Raw genomic sequence first — 20,215 nt, forward strand, 5'->3', positions numbered from 1 at the left:
AACACATATATTGCAAAGACACGTATCTGTATTTTTAAGAAATTTTAAGAACTGTAGACAAGAATAGTGAAATAAACTAGTTAATTCAACTCAGTATTAAAAATAAATTATGTTTAGTTTCCGTTGGGGCTATTTAAGGAGTTAGGCATTTCCTATACTAAGATGAATTATAGATATCTTAAAGTTTCAACCTAATTGCATAGTTATAAATTCTTACAGCATAGGCCATAGGGATTCTTTTCTTATTTTCTAGCTTTGAGCCACTTGCTGTTAGTTAATTAATTGCTAGAACCTTTATTGTTGGGCAAATCTCCAAAATAGCACATTTTTAAGTTTATATCACAAAAATAGCACTCAAAAATTTAAATGACCAAAATAGCACATTTCTAATTTTATCCTTTGAAAATTTTAATTTTTTTATTTTTCAAAATTTGAAATCTTATCCCCAAAACCTCATTTCTCAACTCTAAACCCTAAACCCTAAACTCTAAACCCTAAACCCTAAACCCTAAACTTTAAACCCTAAACCCTAAACTCTAAACTCTAAACCCTAAACCCTAAACCCTAAACTCTAAACCCTAAACTCTAAACCCTAAATCCTAAACCCCACATTTTAACTCTAAACCCTAAGTTTGTGACTTTTGATAAAACATTAAGTGCTATTTTTATGATTTTTGACTTTGAGTGCTAGTTTGGGAACATAAACTTGATTTAGTGTTATTTTTGTCTTTTTTTCTTTATTGTTTGGTATTTCAAGTATACTGTTTAGCTTTCACCAATATAGTTAAGTGAGGTTACTATTGTCGTCATCGTTTTACTCATAGATCATAAATCCTACATTGGTTTGTTCACGACCATTTTTATCCCATAGTGCTCTCACTTCTCATGCAATGAATATGAAAGTTAAACCAGTAGCTGAAATGTATTTTGAATAAACTTGTCAATTGCTACATTACATGTATAAGATTGAGACTGGTTAAGAAAAAAAGAAAAGAAAGATACAAAGACTGGTTATATTATTATTAACACATTAGTCATCATATATCTTAGCGAATTAGCCTGCTTATTGTATTTCATTTTTATTCCCCAAAAAGACTAATTAACCCTACTTAATTAATTGTAATGTTAAGAATATGAACTAAGTTCACCAACAAAAGTAAATTAAAACAAGCCGAGCTTAATGGTTCTTTTGAGAAAACTACTTTCCTTTTTCATGTGTGTTTGCATAAAAATTCGTTGCATCGGTACAGTAAACCGGAATACAACAAGAAACCTAAACCAACTAAACCGAATCTTGAACTCTTGGTAGCCAAAGAGGCAAAGACACATGGCTTTCATGTTTCATCCCTAAGTTTTTTTTTTTGCTCGTCGATGGTTAATTATACTATTACAAACTATGAGAAATATTATAAGACGATTCTACAGCCGGTAATTTTACATGCCTTATGAGGATTCACGTCTGACTGCATCATCTTGAGCCGGCCTATGAGATCCATGCATGATGGTACTTTTTGTGTCATGCCGAATATCTCTTGTACGTTTTTCTCCATAAATCTGCAACTCAGACCTACTGGTGTAAAAGCATTAATGAACCCTTAGTTAAACCACCGGAACGAGGAGGCTTCCACGTTTCATCCCAAGTTAGGGAAAAAGTAAAGAATTATAATTGGGGCCCCGGCTAGTCCGAACCGACCTCCAAGGCGCCGTTTTTTCTATAAATAGATTACAGAAACAGATAAATGATAGTTGGGCCTCAGTCATTTACGGCCCATTAAAACCGACTCTGCGGGGACATTTTTCTATAAATACAGAGCTTAGGGCATCGAAATCTATCTTTGCTCGTTCCTCTCCTGCGAAGAGACGAGAGAAATCCAGATCTGGTCGTCTCCCAACAAAACGAAAAAAAAAAAAAAAAATTTAGCTCAAGTAAACTGCAAACTCACTCATTTGAAAGAAAGGGAAAACACCAATCGGGGTTTAATTCCAATTTGAATCCTTTTCTTTCAATCCGCGTTCTAGGGTTCTCGATTCTTTCGAATCCGTCTTTGATCGGAGCTCCGCCGCCATGGATACGCGGTTTCCGTTCTCTCCGGCCGAGGTCTCCAAAGTCCGTGTGGTCCAGTTTGGGATTCTCAGCCCCGATGAGATCGTAATCCTCCTTTCTCTAGCTTATTGCTCCTCCGTCTATTTGAAATCGAATAGGCTTAGTTGATGAGCTTGTTCTTCTCAGTCTAATGATCTAATGGCTTTTTGTTTTGCAGAGGCAAATGTCTGTTATACACGTGGAGCATAGTGAGACCACGGAGAAGGGTAAACCTAAGGTGGGAGGGTTGAGTGATACTCGGCTTGGAACGATTGATAGGAAGGTCAAGTGTGAGACGTGTATGGCTAACATGGCCGAGTGTCCTGGGCATTTTGGGCATCTTGAGCTCGCTAAGCCTATGTATCATGTGGGTTTCATGAAGACCGTGTTGAGTATCATGCGTTGTGTTTGCTTCAACTGCTCCAAGATCCTAGCTGATGAGGTGTGAACGAATGTCAATGTGATTATGATTCTTAGAGACGGAGGATAGATTGGAACTGTATTGAGTATTTTTAATCCAATTTGTTGTTTTTTATCGTGAAGGATGAGCATAAGTTTAAGCAGGCCATGAAGATTAAGAATCCCAAGAATAGGCTTAAGAAGATTCTGGATGCTTGCAAAAACAAGACCAAGTGTGAAGGTGGTGATGACATTGATGATGTTCAAACCCAAGACACAGACGAGCCTGCGAAGAAAAGCCGTGGTGGATGTGGTGCAACGCAACCTAAGATCACTATTGAGGGAATGAAGATGATTGCAGAGTTTAAGGTTACAAAGAAGAAAAACGATGAGATAGACCAGCTTCCAGAGCCTGCAGAAAGGAAACAAACACTTGGTGCTGACAGGGTTCGTCTCTTTTCTTTCCATTTCTAATGTACCATATCCCTTCATGTTTGGGGTAATCTGATGGCATGTGAAATTCTTGCAGGTTTTGAGTGTTTTAAAGAGGATTAGTGATGAGGATTGTCAGCTCTTAGGGTTTAACCCTAAGTATGCTCGGCCTGACTGGATGATTCTAGAAGTCCTTCCTATTCCTCCACCCCCTGTTAGACCATCTGTTATGATGGATGCCACTTCCAGGAGTGAGGCAAGTCTGGCTTTTCTTTACCGAATAAAAAAAGTTGCTTAGCTCCTAGTGCAGATTTAGTCTGACGGGAAAATATTATCTTCATTTTTGACTATGCCAACTGATTGTGTGTCGCCTTGTTCATGCTTCTTGTTGATGCAGGATGACTTGACTCATCAGCTAGCTATGATTATTCGGCACAACGAGAACTTGAAAAGACAGGAAAAGAACGGAGCCCCAGCTCACATTATTTCAGAGTTTACACAACTCCTGCAGTTCCATATAGCAACCTATTTTGATAATGAGCTGCCTGGACAGCCAAGAGCTACTCAAAAATCAGGGAGGCCTATTAAATCAATTTGTAGTAGGCTGAAGGCAAAGGAAGGCAGGATCAGGGGAAATTTGATGGGAAAACGTGTGGATTTCTCGGCACGTACTGTTATTACACCAGATCCAACAATAAATATCGATGAACTTGGTGTACCGTGGAGTATTGCCCTGAATCTCACATACCCAGAAACAGTTACTCCATACAACATTGAGAGGTTAGTATGTTTGGCGTTTATTTTATATAAAGAGAGTCCTCCTCCATGTTTTGTTAACAATATTTCATTGGCAGATTGAAGGAGCTTGTTGATTATGGACCACATCCTCCACCTGGGAAGACTGGGGCGAAATATATCATTCGGGATGATGGCCAGAGACTAGATCTTCGGTACCTTAAGAAGAGCAGTGATCATCATTTGGAACTTGGATACAAAGTGGAGAGGCACTTAATTGATGGCGATTTTGTTCTTTTCAATCGTCAACCAAGTCTGCACAAAATGTCTATCATGGGTCACAGGATTAGGATCATGCCATATTCGACCTTCCGTCTGAATTTGTCTGTCACCTCTCCTTACAATGCTGATTTCGATGGGGATGAGATGAACATGCACGTACCACAGTCATTCGAGACCAGAGCCGAGGTGTTGGAGCTGATGATGGTTCCTAAATGTATTGTCTCTCCTCAGGCAAATCGGCCTGTGATGGGTATTGTGCAGGATACCCTTCTAGGATGCCGTAAAATCACAAAAAGAGATACCTTTATTGAGAAGGTAATCATTTCTTTAGCGATTACTTGCTGAAGTTCTCTTTTTGTTAATTAAAAGTAACCTAATTCCTCTGCTGATATCTTTTCCATGTACAGGATGTATTCATGAATACGCTTATGTGGTGGCAAGACTTCGATGGGAAAGTTCCAGCTCCTACAATTCTGAAGCCACGACCTCTTTGGACTGGCAAACAAGTCTTCAATCTTATCATACCAAAGCAGATAAATCTGTTCAGGTACTCTGCTTGGCACTCAGATGCAGAGACTGGATACATAACTCCAGGGGATACCCAAGTGAGAATTGAAAGAGGAGAACTTCTTGCCGGAACTCTCTGCAAAAAGACCCTTGGTACCGGTAATGGGAGTCTCGTTCATGTTATTTGGTAAGCTGATGCATCCTGTTCACTTGACACCAAAATATTAACATCAAGATATGTAGTGTTGATCGTGGTTTGTGTACATTTTTCTTTTCTTGGTTTATAGGGAAGAGGTTGGTCCTGATGCAGCTAGGAAGTTCCTCGGTCATACTCAATGGCTGGTCAACTACTGGCTTCTGCAAAATGGTTTTACCATTGGAATCGGTGATACTATTGCTGATTCGCAAACAATGGAGAAAATTAATGAGACTATTTCTTGTGCAAAAACCGCCGTGAAAGACCTTATCCGTCAGTTCCAGGAAAAGAAATTGGATCCTGAACCGGGGCGAACTATGACCGAGACGTTTGAGAACAGAGTTAACCAGGTACGTTAATGTCTCGATAATAATTTTCATTTGGTGCGTCTCTGATATGAGTGACTCCTTATTAAGATAAAAGCAAGTAACCGTAGTTCATTAGGAATAATCATGGGTTAGTTACTTTATCCTTTGTCTATGGGAGAGGTTGAGATTTGTTAGCGAGAGGAAGAGAGAATTGTAACAAAGATCTCCGTATTTCGTTAATCATAAGCGCTCTTCTTTATTGATCTTTGTCATTTACAACGTTTGATAACCTAAACGTTTCAGTGTCATTGAGTTTCTTACATATTCTGACTCATAAACTGCTCTTATAGGTTTTGAATAAAGCTCGTGACGATGCTGGAAGTAGTGCTCAAAAGAGTTTAGCAGAAACCAATAACCTGAAGGCCATGGTGACAGCAGGATCCAAAGGAAGTTTCATCAATATTTCTCAAATGACAGCGTGTGTTGGTCAGCAAAATGTGGAAGGGAAGCGGATCCCATTTGGATTTGATGGCCGGACGTTACCGCATTTCACCAAAGATGACTATGGGCCTGAAAGTCGTGGGTTTGTCGAGAATTCGTATCTGCGTGGGCTGACTCCTCAAGAGTTTTTTTTCCATGCCATGGGAGGAAGGGAAGGTCTTATTGATACTGCCGTGAAGACATCAGAAACTGGATACATTCAGAGGCGATTGGTCAAGGCTATGGAGGATATTATGGTTAAGTATGATGGGACCGTCAGAAACTCGTTGGGTGATGTCATTCAGTTTCTCTATGGGGAAGATGGTATGGATGCTGTGTGGATAGAATCTCAGAAGCTGGATTCCTTGAAAATGAAGAAAGCAGAGTTTGATAGGACGTTCAAGTACGAGATTGACGACGAGAACTGGAATCCTACATACCTAAGTGATGAACATCTTGAGGACTTGAAAGGGATCAGGGAGTTGCGTGATGTATTTGATGCAGAATATCAGAAACTCGAGGCTGATAGATTTCAACTCGGGACTGAAATTGCTACAAATGGTGATAGCACTTGGCCATTACCTGTGAACATCAAGAGGCATATCTGGAATGCACAGAAGACTTTCAAGATTGACTTGCGCAAGATTTCGGATATGCACCCTGTTGAGATTGTTGATGCAGTTGATAAATTACAGGAGAGGCTGTTGGTTGTTCCTGGTGAAGATGGATTGAGTGTAGAAGCACAGAAAAATGCCACACTGTTCTTCAACATTTTGCTTCGAAGCACTCTTGCTAGTAAAAGGGTTTTGGAGGAATACAAGCTCAGCCGTGAGGCTTTTGAGTGGGTTATTGGTGAGATAGAGTCAAGGTTCTTACAGTCGCTTGTAGCTCCCGGGGAAATGATCGGTTGTGTTGCTGCTCAGTCAATTGGAGAGCCTGCTACGCAGATGACTTTGAATACTTTCCATTATGCTGGTGTCAGTGCGAAGAATGTTACACTCGGTGTTCCCAGGCTGCGAGAGATTATTAACGTCGCTAAAAGGATTAAAACACCTTCCCTATCTGTCTACCTTACACCAGAAGCTAGCAAATCAAAAGAGGGGGCTAAAACTGTTCAGTGCGCTTTGGAGTATACTACTCTCAGGAGTGTCACTCAAGCCACGGAGGTTTGGTATGACCCGGATCCGATGAGTACCATTATCGAAGAAGATTTTGAATTTGTGAGGTCCTACTATGAAATGCCAGATGAAGATGTCTCTCCAGATAAAATATCTCCTTGGCTGCTTCGTATTGAGTTAAATCGTGAAATGATGGTTGACAAGAAGTTGAGTATGGCAGATATAGCAGAGAAGATCAACCTGGAGTTTGATGATGACCTGACCTGCATATTTAATGATGACAATGCGGAGAAACTGATCCTTCGGATCCGGATTATGAATGACGAGGGAGCCAAAGGAGAAGCGCAAGATGAATCAGCTGAAGATGATGTTTTCCTTAAAAAGATTGAGAGCAACATGCTGACAGAAATGGCGCTCAGGGGCATTCCAGACATCAACAAGGTGTTCATTAAGCAGGTTAGAAAAAGCAAGTTTGATGAGGATGAAGGATTCAAGACATCGGAGGAGTGGATGTTAGATACAGAAGGCGTTAATCTGCTGGCTGTTATGTGCCACGAAGATGTGGATCCAAAGAGGACAACAAGCAATCACTTGATTGAGATTATTGAAGTTCTTGGAATTGAAGCAGTTCGTCGTGCTTTGTTGGATGAGCTTCGAGTTGTGATATCCTTTGATGGCTCTTATGTGAATTACCGCCATCTTGCCATATTGTGTGATACAATGACCTATCGAGGTCATCTGATGGCGATCACTCGACATGGTATCAACAGAAATGATACTGGGCCTCTGATGAGGTGCTCATTTGAAGAAACTGTCGATATTCTGCTGGATGCTGCAGCTTATGCTGAGACAGACTGCTTGCGTGGTGTTACGGAAAATATTATGCTCGGCCAGCTTGCACCTATTGGAACAGGAGACTGCGAACTCTATCTGAATGATGAGATGCTGAAGAATGCAATTGAACTTCAGCTCCCTAGCTATATGGATGGACTGGAGTTTGGAATGACTCCTGCTCGCTCGCCAATGTCAGGAACTCCTTATCATGAAAGCATGATGTCCCCAAACTACCTCCTGAGTCCAAATATGCGGTTGTCTCCAATGTCAGATGCTCAGTTTTCTCCATATGTTGGTGGAATGGCGTTTTCTCCTTCTTCATCTCCAGGCTACAGCCCATCCTCTCCTGGTTACAGTCCTACTTCTCCTGGTTACAGTCCGACTTCACCTGGATACAGTCCGACTTCTCCTGGCTATAGTCCCACTTCTCCCACGTACAGTCCTAGTTCTCCTGGCTATAGCCCAACTAGCCCTGCTTATTCTCCAACAAGTCCTTCATATTCTCCCACCTCCCCTAGCTACAGCCCAACGTCTCCTAGCTACAGCCCAACGTCTCCAAGCTACAGCCCAACGTCTCCAAGCTACAGCCCAACGTCCCCGAGTTACAGTCCAACTTCACCTGCTTACAGTCCAACTTCTCCTGCATACAGCCCAACGTCACCTGCATACAGCCCTACCTCTCCATCTTACAGTCCAACTTCACCATCTTACAGTCCGACATCGCCTTCTTACAGCCCTACTTCACCCTCCTACAGTCCAACATCTCCTTCTTACAGTCCTACTTCACCTGCATACAGCCCTACATCTCCTGGCTACAGCCCTACATCTCCAAGCTACAGTCCAACGTCTCCTAGTTACGGTCCGACGTCTCCAAGCTACAACCCTCAGTCTGCTAAATACAGTCCATCTCTGGCTTACTCTCCTAGCAATGCAAGACTATCACCAGCTAGCCCTTACAGTCCTACATCTCCAAACTACAGGTCAGTAGTAATCTGCTCTGTAGTGTGTTTGTTCTTTCTACCACTTTGAAGCTGTCATAATCCCTTGTCGTTTCTTTATTTTGTTAACTATTCATAAATTTTCTTACTCTGCAGCCCTACATCACCATCCTACTCACCCACATCTCCATCGTATTCACCTTCAAGTCCAACATACAGTCCCAGCAGGTTCGGTTTTTACCCACTTGAATCTGTTGTATGCATCGCTGTCATTTAGACCAACTTCACCAACTACATTTTCTTTGGCATTTGGGTTCTGCAAAGTTGTTGTTTCTTATTGTTGAATCTGTCTCAGTCCATAGATTTTCTGTAGTGTGCGTCGATGACATTTAGAATTACTTCACCAACTACATTTTCTTTTGCATTTGGATTCTGCAAAAGTGTAACTGAGTTGTTGTTCTTTCTGTTGAAATCTGTCTCAGCCCATACAGCTCAGGAGCAAGCCCTGATTACAGCCCAAGCGCAGGTTACTCACCAACACTTCCTGGTTATTCACCCTCATCCACCGGTCAGTATACACCACATGAGGGTGATAAAAATGACAAGACTGGAAAAGATGCCAGCAAGGATGATAAAAGCAACCCTTGAAAGGAATTCAAACGTGTAGGTAACGTTTAAATCTCTTGGAACCATTGGATTTAGAACTCAATAGTAGCTTGCTCACAAACCGAAGCCATCACATGTTATTTCTTGTAACCAGAAGCAGCAGTGGATGATGCTGTGAGATAGAAAGAAGAAACCGTTTCAAAGTCGTCTCCTTTGTGCCAGTTTTCTTTCTAAGTAGTTCCTCTATGTCGTGCTTTGTATAAATTGTTCTATTTTTCATAAAGCTACCCATCATGGATCCAAAACAGAACAATATGAACATCATAGTCTTTGGTCTTTTCTGTCTGGTTGTTGAGTTCTTGTCTTGTTGGATTTCAGAAACTAAACATATTAAACTGTTTTTTTTTTTTATTCGTGTTTCTTAATTGATTAGATTTTGAATCGACAATACTTGTTCTTTACTGTAAAGATCATTGGAGCTCTTTCCATGTGGCTCTCCTGATCCTCTAATAACGCTAATGTTTAATTCAAAATCAAAATGTGTTGTTTTATTGTGGACTATCGTGGCAAAATAATATAAGATCCAGATTCATGCTGGTGTGATTTTTTCCGGTACTATTTTATTTTAATTAAAGTTTATTCGACGATGATTTCCTGTACTGAAACGTGAAAGCAGGGAAAACCAAACCGGGCCGAGCGAGAAGAATGAGCCAGACCAAAAATTAAAATCCGAGTTGATTCTCTTTTTCGATTCGTAGTGCACCATAAGAAACGTGAGTAATGCCCACAGGCAATTGGCAATTACTTACTAGAGGTGTGATATTAAAAAAAGAATTACTAGATTTTTTTCTTTCTATTTTATAGTGTTGTATATTGTATAACTCTATAAAATTATTATTTTTTTATTCGACACTATTAATATATAGTTATTTGTTTAAAACATTTTACTTTACTATTAATTTTGATTACTTACTAATATATTTTTTTGAGTTAAATACAAAAAATAACAATATGGAATAATCAAATAAAGAACTTTCTTCAAAATATGTTTCTTTCTTTAATTTATAAATTTTACATATAATATATTTTAATTTTATTTATTTATATTATAGATAAAAATATGTTTAAGATATTTAACATTTACATGTTGTGTATAAGAAAATACACTTTAGCATATATTGTTTTAGTATTTTATGAGAATTCTACGTAAAAATATTGTTTTGTTTAAATAATATAGTCCTATTATTTTAATAAATTTATACGTAGAAGTATTTATCGTATTAATTTAGTAAATTTTATTGATATAAGATATTTTTTGGATACTATCATATTAACTTTTTTTAAAAAATTAAGACTTTAAAATATTAGATTGCTTTAAACTCTCGGTAACTTGAAAAACGATCGCACGCATAATCAGATTGAAACCATAACAGGATATGAAAGTTGAATTAGTCATTGCACACCCTAAACCAGAAGTAAACATAGGTCTCGTACTAAACCCAACACACTGGTCTCTAACATCTCTAGGCATGATATCGAAATGATACGAGATCCCAAAACAAGTCCTTTTGTTTCTGTTCCAACATTCATGAAATTCTGAAAAGCAAAATTTTCGAACATTCTCATCTAAAACGAACAGCGAATATAACAATCTACAAAGATTTAGATATGAGATGACAATTCATACTCTTCCCTCTACATTCACACGAATACAAATATTCTTTTAAAATGCGAAACACAATTCATTAAAAAGCAGCCGCAAAGCGGCATGGATTCAGAGCCACACGCGGCCAGTCCCAAAAATATAAATACGGCCACACTTAGCCAAAGCAAACGGCCAACAAGGCTAATCTCGAGGCCGACAAAGGTCCAATACAAAATGCCACCAGCAGAAACATGCTCGATAATCTCTTCGCAACACATAAACTAAACTGTAAAGGTTTCATTGGAAAACAAGGTCGTAACACCTTTAACTCCAAGATGAACTACGAAAGGCTTAATCCCCTCAACAAAGATACGTGGGCAGCCTTCAAAAGGTGCAGCCCCAATCTTAACACATTCCATTCTCATGATGAATAAAGAATGAGAGTCCACTACTTGTAGAAATAAAAAAACGAGATGACTCTCCGCAATAAAATAAACTCGAAAAGGTTTTCAAGAGAAAAAGGAAACACAATCCTAGCTGTAAATTCTGATTAAAAACATCACTTGCTCCCAAGAATCGTCTTTGAAACTTACAGGCTAGGGGGCTAACTGTTGAGGTAAAGAAAATAGTAATCTAGAAATTAACGTCTAAGATTGTTACTTTTGGAAAACTTTCCCGAGAAAATTTCAGAAAGTGCCAAAGTAGAGATCTTCGAAGTATCAAAAAGGCTTCGTCCTCATCCAACTCGCTGAATGGTGAGTGGAACGAACTGCGTCCAGCTCCCATATGACAAGCATGACGATTCGAGCCCAGCTTGCCATAGTGCGAGTAGGATGAACTGCGCCCAGTTCGCCATATGGCGAATGAGACGATCCGAGCCCAGCTCGTCATATGGCGAGTGGGACTTATGGCGAGCGAGATGATACAAGCCCAGCTTGCGATATGTAAAGCGGGGCGATACGAGCTAAGCTCGCCATATGACGAGCAGGACGTTACGAACCCAGCTCGCGATATGGCGAGCGGGTTGACGCATACTCAGCTCACTATACGGCAAGCGGAATTACACAAACCCATCTCGCCATATGGTGAGCGGGTTGACAAATACCCAGCTCGCCTCATGGCGAGCGGGTCGACGCATACCCAGCTCGCCATATGGCGAGTTTGAAACCTGCACTCTCCAACTTGATAGAAGGTATTGAGATATGTACATATCTACATTAGTTATGATTGGATATGATCATATATTCTGTGTATCTATATTATAGGATAGAAACATTGTTAAAATAGAAGGGTCTTGGACCTAAGAATCAATATAGAAAACATTTTTCATATCTTTGTTTTCTGACAAAACATTGCCTAGTTTTACTAGTTCTCTAAACTTTTTAAAACAATGTGACTTACCCACAAAAATGTAAATTCGGAATCAACAATACATGTATAAATATATATGTATAATTGATTGGTAGGCTAAAAAAAAAAAAAAAGAAAACTTATAAAGACTGAAAAGTTTGGTGAACGAAAAAAAGAAAAAAAATGGATACAGGTTCCATCCTAGCCATTACCATCATCATTGTGGGACTCATCATCCTCTCAGCTCTTGTAGCTTGCTTATTTTGCTCCCGACAACTTATCGAACGATTTGCGAGTAATGAATAACTATTATTTTGTTACAAATTAATTATGTGTTTTTTGTTAGTTTTCAATCAAGTTTTGTTTCGCATAATGATATTGTAATTCTATTATATTTGCGTAATTGAATTATGGTTTTATTATGTTGTAATGTTACATACCACTAGTACCTTTATCATCAAACTTATAAGAAATCTTAAAATCAGTTTGAACTTTTTCATTAATGTGTACATTTTAGTAATTCAATAAGATCATGAGTACAAAGAGGAAACACAACTGATCAACCAGTAGCAGTAGGCAGTTCATATTTTACCCTCTAAACCGAATCTACAGGCAGCATTGTGGACTTTTCAAGTTGAGGTAAAAGCACCCAGGCACAAAGAAGCAAGCAATATTGAAAATTACGAGGAACAATAAAACAGTTTTTTACCAAACAGTAATTAAGATCTAAACAGAGCCGTCAAAGACATGTTACAATAGAATAAGCTTTGCATTTTACCATCTGAATTACCATTGAGATTTCTCTGCTGAGTATACATGCTAGCGTCAACCATGACACCAGTTTTGTGAAAGGAATGTGACCTGTTAAAGGTAACAATCAAAAGAAGAGGCTAAGGAGGATGATACATACACAATTCTAAAATGTATATATGATCAATTTGGCATGTCTTCTCTCATGGCATAAATTTTGCATTAGGGAGGACAAACTTAAGCAATGGCAAAACTGACAAGATAATTACAGTCAATAAAGTAACTTCTTTCCCAGTAAACTCCAGCAACTGACTGACAGAAGGTTGGTTGTGGCTCGACCAGCCGGTTTTATAAAAAATAGAGATATTATGCAGTAGTGCCTCATGAGCTAGATCCATGAGAGATATCTTCTTTATGCTCTATTTCACATGAGTTGATTCTCACTACTTTATATTATATGTTATCAATGTGTTCAATCTGGATTCAGGGATCTACTTATGCCAATAGAAGTTTGCTCTTGACGATATCACTGAAGCCTGCATTGTTTCCGATGGATCAGAATCACCAGCTTGTGTTGGTTGAAGGTGCGACAATTTCAGAACCGACTAGATATCAACATTTAGTTGGAAGATTTATTTACTTGAGAGTAACGAGGTCTGAGTTGCCGTAAGCAATTCATACTCTTTCCCAATTTATGCAAGCTCCGAAACATGAGCATTGGGATGCAACCATTTGTGTGGTACAATATCTGATATGGAACCCAAGACAGAGAATATTACTTAAGGCAATGCATACTTTGACTTTGAGTGCTTGGTGTGATGCAGATTGAGGAGCATTTTCCATCACAGAAAGATCTTTTAACGACATGTTTTATTCAGTTAGTTGGGTCACCGGTTTCTTAGAAAACATTCAACACAAGATATAGACTTTCGCTCGTAAACGGAAGCAGAATACAAAGCAACGTCGGATACAATTAAAGAGATGGTTTGGTTGAAGAGTCTACTGACTACATTTGGCATCTGCTTTGACAAACACAAACCAATTAAGATTCATTGTGATAACACTTCAGCTATTCATATGAGCAGCTAATCCCATTTTCCATAAAAGGACAAAGCATGTTGGAATTAAGTAACATTTCATAGGAGATTAGGTGTTTTCATGCACCACTTTTAAAATTTAAATCAACATTAAATGTAAATGTTCATGACACAATTAACTTCAAGTCATGTCAGTATTGTTAGTATTCTATGTCATAATTTGTTTCTTTCAAAATCAATGTGATGATGACACATGACAAATCACTTCTCAAATAATGTCTAAGGGATGAGATCGTGAGAGGTTTTGTTACAACAAAACATGTTCGACAATGATGCAACAAGCAAATATTTTTGACGAAGGCACTTGGTGAGAAGGAATTTTCAGTATTTCTTATCAAGTTAGAGTTCGAAACCTACACTCTCCAACTTGATAGAAAGTATTGAGATATGTACATATCTACATTAGTTATGATTGAATATGATCGTATATTCTGTGTATCTATATTTTAGGATAGAAGCCTTTGTTAAAATAGAAGGATCTGGGACCTAAGAATCAACACAGAAAAAATTTCCATGTACTTTGTTTTCTAACAAAACATTTCCAATTTTTACTAGTTCTTAATAAGAAATCTAAACTTTCCAAAATTCTGTGACTTACCCACAAAAATGTAAATTCAGAATCAACAATACATGTATATATATATAATTGATTGGTAGGCAAAACAAAAAAGAAGAAGAAAACTTATAAAGACTGAAAATTTTGGTGAACGAAAAAAAGAAAAGAAAATGGATCCAAGTTCAATCCCAGTCCTAGCCATTGCCATGATCGTTGGGCCACTCATCATGCTCGCGGTTATTTCAGCTTGCTGGTATTGTGGCCGACGACTTGAAATCGAGAACTGAATAACTATTATTTTGTTACAAATTAATTATGTATTTTTTGTTAGTTTTCAATCAAGTTTTGTTTCATTTAATGATATTGTAATTCTATTATATTTACATAATTGAATTACGGTTCTATTATGTTGCAGTGTTAAATACCACTAGTACCTTTATCATCAACCTTATAAAAAATCGAAAATCAGTTTTACCTTTCCATTAATGTGTACATTTTTTTAGGAAATTATTAAGTGGGATTTTGAAACGTATAATTACAGCTTGCACTTTTAACTACAAACTCGAATAGGACTAGCGTATGGAAATCATAGATTTATTTTCAAAATTAAATAAACTATTTTTTAATGAATTTCTATATAACATAGTGTATAGATTTGGGCATATTTATTCGGAACCGCGAACCGAACTTTACCAAACTGAATAAAAAAGTAACCGAACAGATCATATCTCTCTAGAACCAAACAAATTGAAATGAAGTGAGAACCAAATGGGTACCTTAATTTTTAAATTTGTTTACTTACAAATATTTGTTATATTTAATTTATACATATTATATTCTGAAGAACAATGTGTTTTCAGTATTCCAATGTAGTAAGGATATGAACTGTCGATTTTAAATTAGAAATGATTTTTTTCTAATCATATATTTGTACAATAGTTGTAACCATCAATTTGCACTACCTTTTATCCCTATACAATTTAGAAGCTATTGCTATTTTGATCCGTTCTTTCAAAGCATAAATATATTTTTGTTGACCATTTGATAAAATTTGCATGAATTTACAATTTTTATTAGAAAATAAATTATTTAAAATTATTCTATTATGATGTAGTTTCAAGCAGTATTTCCATATTTGATCCAGATCTGTGGTCGAACTGGTAGACTCGGCGCCCTGTATATAATGTAGTTTGGATTTAATGATTTTTTTAAATTAAAAATCATATAGATCCAGGTAATAACCCACAGTTACTAAAAATTGATCCACACTTTCAAAATGCGGGATATTTAATAATGAACAATTCCATTAACAATGCTTTTGTAACTTTGTAAAAATTTTGTCCATTTAAAACATTTTGCATTTAAATCAGCGTTTTAAACCCAAAATGGACCCGCGGTTGATATGTAAACTCGGTGATGCAATATATAATCTGGTTTGGATTTTAAGAGATATCCATTATTTTTTAAAAAATGATGAAATCTTCGAAGACCGCTTTAAAAAATGATGAAATCTTCAAAAAACGCTAAAACCCCGAGTTAACCTGTTGAACCAATGAGTGATTGATATGTAATCTAATTTTATTTTAATTGTTATTGTTTAAAATTTAAAGTTAATTTCAATGTTTCATTAGATATTAAATACTTATTAATTTCAATCTTGTTGTATTTCTATTATATGTCATAATCTGCATAAACTGGAAAATCTTATAATTTGTTTCTACAATTATAGGATGTATTCCTTACAAAATATTTGAGAAATTGTGGAAATTTTTCCCCTTATAAGTTTGGTATATATATGGGAATTATGATGATGATGGTTTGAATGTCTCTATATAATTGTCAACAACTTTTGATTGTAGTGTTCTGCAGTTAACATATTTCAAGATCAAAAACATTCAACGAAACATAGATATATGTCGACGTCTCACATAGTTTTGTTATGAATCTAATAAAATAATTGCAAGATGACATAATTTTGCAAACATCATTTGTTGCTATAAGGTATAAACTTTGGTTGACTAAAATGTACAGTATAACCTATTTAAATTAATTCTCTATAAACTAATATACACAAAAAATCTCTAAAAATAATATAATTTTATAGTCTTAAATTGAGTTTTTGTTTTAATTAGTATATCGATAAATTAATAATCTCTATAAATTAATAAAAATTTATAGTTTTAGTGTAGTCTCAACATTATTAATTTACAGAGGTTTCACTGTAATAGAATAATGATATTCTTTCACTACCCATATTGACTACAAATTACGAATACAAAAGTGTGGTCTTAATTTTACGCCGACTGTACATCTATATCACGACGAAAACAAATTTGAACTAAACGTAAACCTAGAACGACAAATTTTCATCGTAAATTTGTCGTAGACTTACGACAAACAATTTGTACATGTCGTCGAAAAGTTGTTGTTACATTACGACAAAATTACATCAACACCTTTGCATTTAATTAACGACTAAATTACGAATAATATAGAAGATTGTTGAAATTGTGATAAATATCTATATGTATGGTTGGTAAAAATAGTGGTAATATAATTGTAAAGCAGTAGTAAATTTTATGATATCGTAAATTCGTTGCAACATTCTCACCTATCAAATTTGAAAATTTTCTAAATATGTTCTCCTTTCTGATTCTAAAGATGCACAAAAAAAGACAAAAAATAAGAGTTAAAAAATGTCTCATGGTGGCAATATCAATGAGTTCCGGAGTTGGGTGTACGCACATAACGATTCTGCGGAGTAGTTGTCTTGACAACAAATTTTCCAACGGAGTAAAGGAGCAATCTCCTCTGATTTCGTCGCTTCCAGAAGACATCATCGTCGATATCGTAGCTCGTGTGCCAAGAAGCCATTACCCAACTCTCTCCCTCGTCTCCTAAAGACTTTCAGGAAACTCATTGCTTTCCCTTAGCTCTACAAGAGGCAATCTCAGCTGGGAATCACCCATCACCGTGTCTACGCTCTCCTCAGTGACCCCTACACTGGTAACTCCCGTTTCTACATCATCCACTGCAACCGCTTGGTCATCGTCGGATAGCTTCCTCCCATGTCTCCCCGTGGAAGCTTTGTTCCCGTTGGTTTGAAGACATACGTGTTCAAAAACCCGGACGCGCTCAGCGTCGACTGCGCCTCTCACACGGTGCAGCCCATCTCCGACATGCCTCAACGCATGCTTAGAAAAGTAGCTAATGCCGTCGACGGGAAGGTGTACCTGATTCCTTTTGTAGTTAGTGTGTTAATGTTAATATTCCTATAATGTCGGGATTTAGGCATAAGTATACTTTCCTTTTCCTAGCTCGCATAGGCGATACACTTTGTATAAATACCAAGGTCGGATTGATGAATAAGATAAAACATTACATTATAGGGGGTGATTGGTGGGATGTATGAAGTGACTTTAGCTTTAATTTTCATCTACAACCTTAAATACTACCAGTTATGCTTTATCTTAGTTTTTAAAGGTACAACCAAAAAACTAAAGTTACAGTAAAAACATACAAAAAATGGTTGTAAAAATTTTATTTTCTAAAGCCTCATCTTTTTAGCTGTAAGAAATTTTAAAGCTACATCCCTTAAAGCTAAATCGAAAATTTCTATAGACTAAATTCTAAAGTAAATTTTCTACAGTAACAGCCCAACCAATCAGCCCCATATTTTATGGTATCAGAGCCAAAAGATCTCTAAACCCTAATTTTTTTTCTAGATCACGCTTACTGCTGTTGATCATCCTCTTCAAAATTCATCACTTCTACTCCGTCCATCATAAACGATTTCTGACGTGTTTTCTACTTCTTCTAACCCGACAACACAAGCTGCATCTATCCTACCATCACCATACTATCTCAGCCCATCCGACAACCCTGGAGCACTTATTAAGTCGGTTCTACTTACTAATGAAAACTACTCTGAATGGTCTACAGAGCTCCGAAATTCCCTGCAATCAAAGCAGAAAACGGGATTCATCGGTGGCACCATCACAAAACCAGAAGCCGAACCTGATCTATCACGGTGGCTTGCCATTAATTCTATGGTTGTCGGATGTATACGTACGTCGATCGGCTCTAAAGTTAGATCAACAGTAACACATGTTCCTGAAGCATATAAGCTTTGGGAGACACTAGGCTTCCGCTTCTCCGTTAAAAACAGAACTCGTCTACATCAACTCCAAGATGAGATCACTAATTGCAAACAAGATGGGCAGTCGGTTCTTGACTACTATAGAAGACTCACCAAGGTATGGGAAGAGTTACAGAACATGAAAAGTTCTCAGCCGTGTACTTGTGCTGCTGCCGCAGACATCGAAAAGGAGAGAGAAGATGCTCGAGTCCATAAGTTCTTATTTGGACTTGACGAGGCACGATTTGCTTCCATACGATCGCGCATCACTGATGAAGAGCCGCTGCCAGATCTCAATATTGTCTACTCTCGTATCATTCGCGAAGAACAGAACATAGCTTCTACACGTGCCAAAGAGCAACGAACCGAAGCATTAGGATTCTCGGTCAAAACTGATCATCCGAAGGAGTCTACTGCAACTACAGTTGAGGTTCAACCATCACGATCCAGAGATCCAGCAAGATCGTGTACACATTGTGGATGAAAACGGAATGACTATTCTGAATGCTTTCTAGTTCACCGTTATCCAGAGTGGTTCAATGAACAACAACGTCAAAACAATTCATCAGGTTATCGGGGGGGTCGTGGCGGCCGATCCAGCAATAACCGAGGCCGTGGACGTGGATGAGGGAATGCAACGCAGAGAATTATAACGACCCGGTTCACTAGACACATTGGCTTGGTTTATAATTAATTACTAGATCTTAACCCGCCCGACTGGGTGGGTCTATATTTTTATGATATATATATAAACATTTGCAGATCTTAAATAAGTTGAACGGATTTGTATTATTAAAGTTTACTGTTTAAACTTTGTATTTCGTCACTGTATTGTGTAATCTTGAAATGTTGAGAACAAACAATATTTTATTTAGATTTTAACAAATTTACAGCTTTATGAAAAATACATATTCTATTTTATGTATATTCATTTGTTTATGGAAAATTAAACGAAGCCAAATATATCAATTCAATATGGTTAAAAAATCATGTGTATTATATATTTCGTAACTGGATGTGTAAGATCTGTCAAATTGTTATACAGTATTTAAAATCTATATTATTATAATCTATCTTAATACAATTATAGGGGAAACTTATTTATAATTAATGAAAAAAATGTTGAAAAGGCAATATATATTACATCAGAAACTGTTTGTTCTTAATATATGATAAATACTTTTAAAATATGTAAGAATAAGGTTTTTAAAATAATTTTTTTCACATAAATAAATAATAATAATAGAAAAACAAAGATAAAATAATAAATGTAATTTGGAGAGGTAGTTATTCGATATTAACCTCCAGCACTCGTAACTGTAAAGTTCTCAATAAACCGCCATTCACCAATAGGAAGGTTGCGCTGTAGACGATACATCTGATTTTTTTTGGCAGAAGCATGAAGTTTCTCACCCTAAACACAATATATAAGCTGATATTAATATTTTTTGCTAGTATAAACAACAAAATCGATAGAGTATTACATATAAGAGACAATATATATATATATATATATATATATATATATATATATAAAATCAAACTTACTTGTTCATCCATGAGAACGCATTCGAGAGATTCACCAGAGTTGTTGTTTATCTTACATGAGTGAAGACACTTCACATGTACTCGCCAAGTGTCTTTGAAGGGTTTGACTTGGTTAAGAAAAACCAAACTCTGCTTGTTCGACAAAACAAAACTACTTTACTTGTTAGACATTTTAGTTTTTTTTTTCTTTGCTACGGTGAGTATGAAGAATAT

At 37.0% G+C, this 20,215-nt stretch overlaps 1 protein-coding gene across 4 annotated transcripts; it reads left to right on the forward strand.

The window, feature by feature from the left end:
- The first annotated feature begins 1,826 nt into the window (after positions 1-1,826).
- LOC125583785 (DNA-directed RNA polymerase II subunit RPB1-like) lies at positions 1,827-9,329 on the forward strand. Of its 4 annotated transcripts, none has more exons than XM_048751289.1 (12): positions 1,827-2,149; positions 2,262-2,525; positions 2,627-2,929; positions 3,012-3,170; positions 3,312-3,694; positions 3,769-4,246; positions 4,339-4,625; positions 4,726-4,984; positions 5,293-8,354; positions 8,469-8,540; positions 8,795-8,979; positions 9,073-9,329. In XM_048751289.1, exons 1-11 carry the CDS (start codon positions 2,066-2,068, stop codon positions 8,958-8,960), a joined length of 5,517 nt encoding a protein of 1,838 aa, XP_048607246.1. In that variant the 5' UTR covers positions 1,827-2,065; the 3' UTR covers positions 8,961-8,979; positions 9,073-9,329. The 4 variants fall into 4 exon arrangements, with proteins under 4 accessions (XP_048607246.1, XP_048607248.1, XP_048607247.1 ...); XM_048751291.1 differs by having other exon boundaries at positions 9,079-9,329; XM_048751290.1 differs by having other exon boundaries at positions 8,795-8,975.
- Positions 9,330-20,215: the final 10,886 nt, after the last annotated feature.

The sequence above is a fragment of the Brassica napus genome, chromosome C3 (assembly GCF_020379485.1).
Source record: "Brassica napus cultivar Da-Ae chromosome C3, Da-Ae, whole genome shotgun sequence".
Lineage (NCBI taxonomy): Eukaryota > Viridiplantae > Streptophyta > Magnoliopsida > Brassicales > Brassicaceae > Brassica > Brassica napus.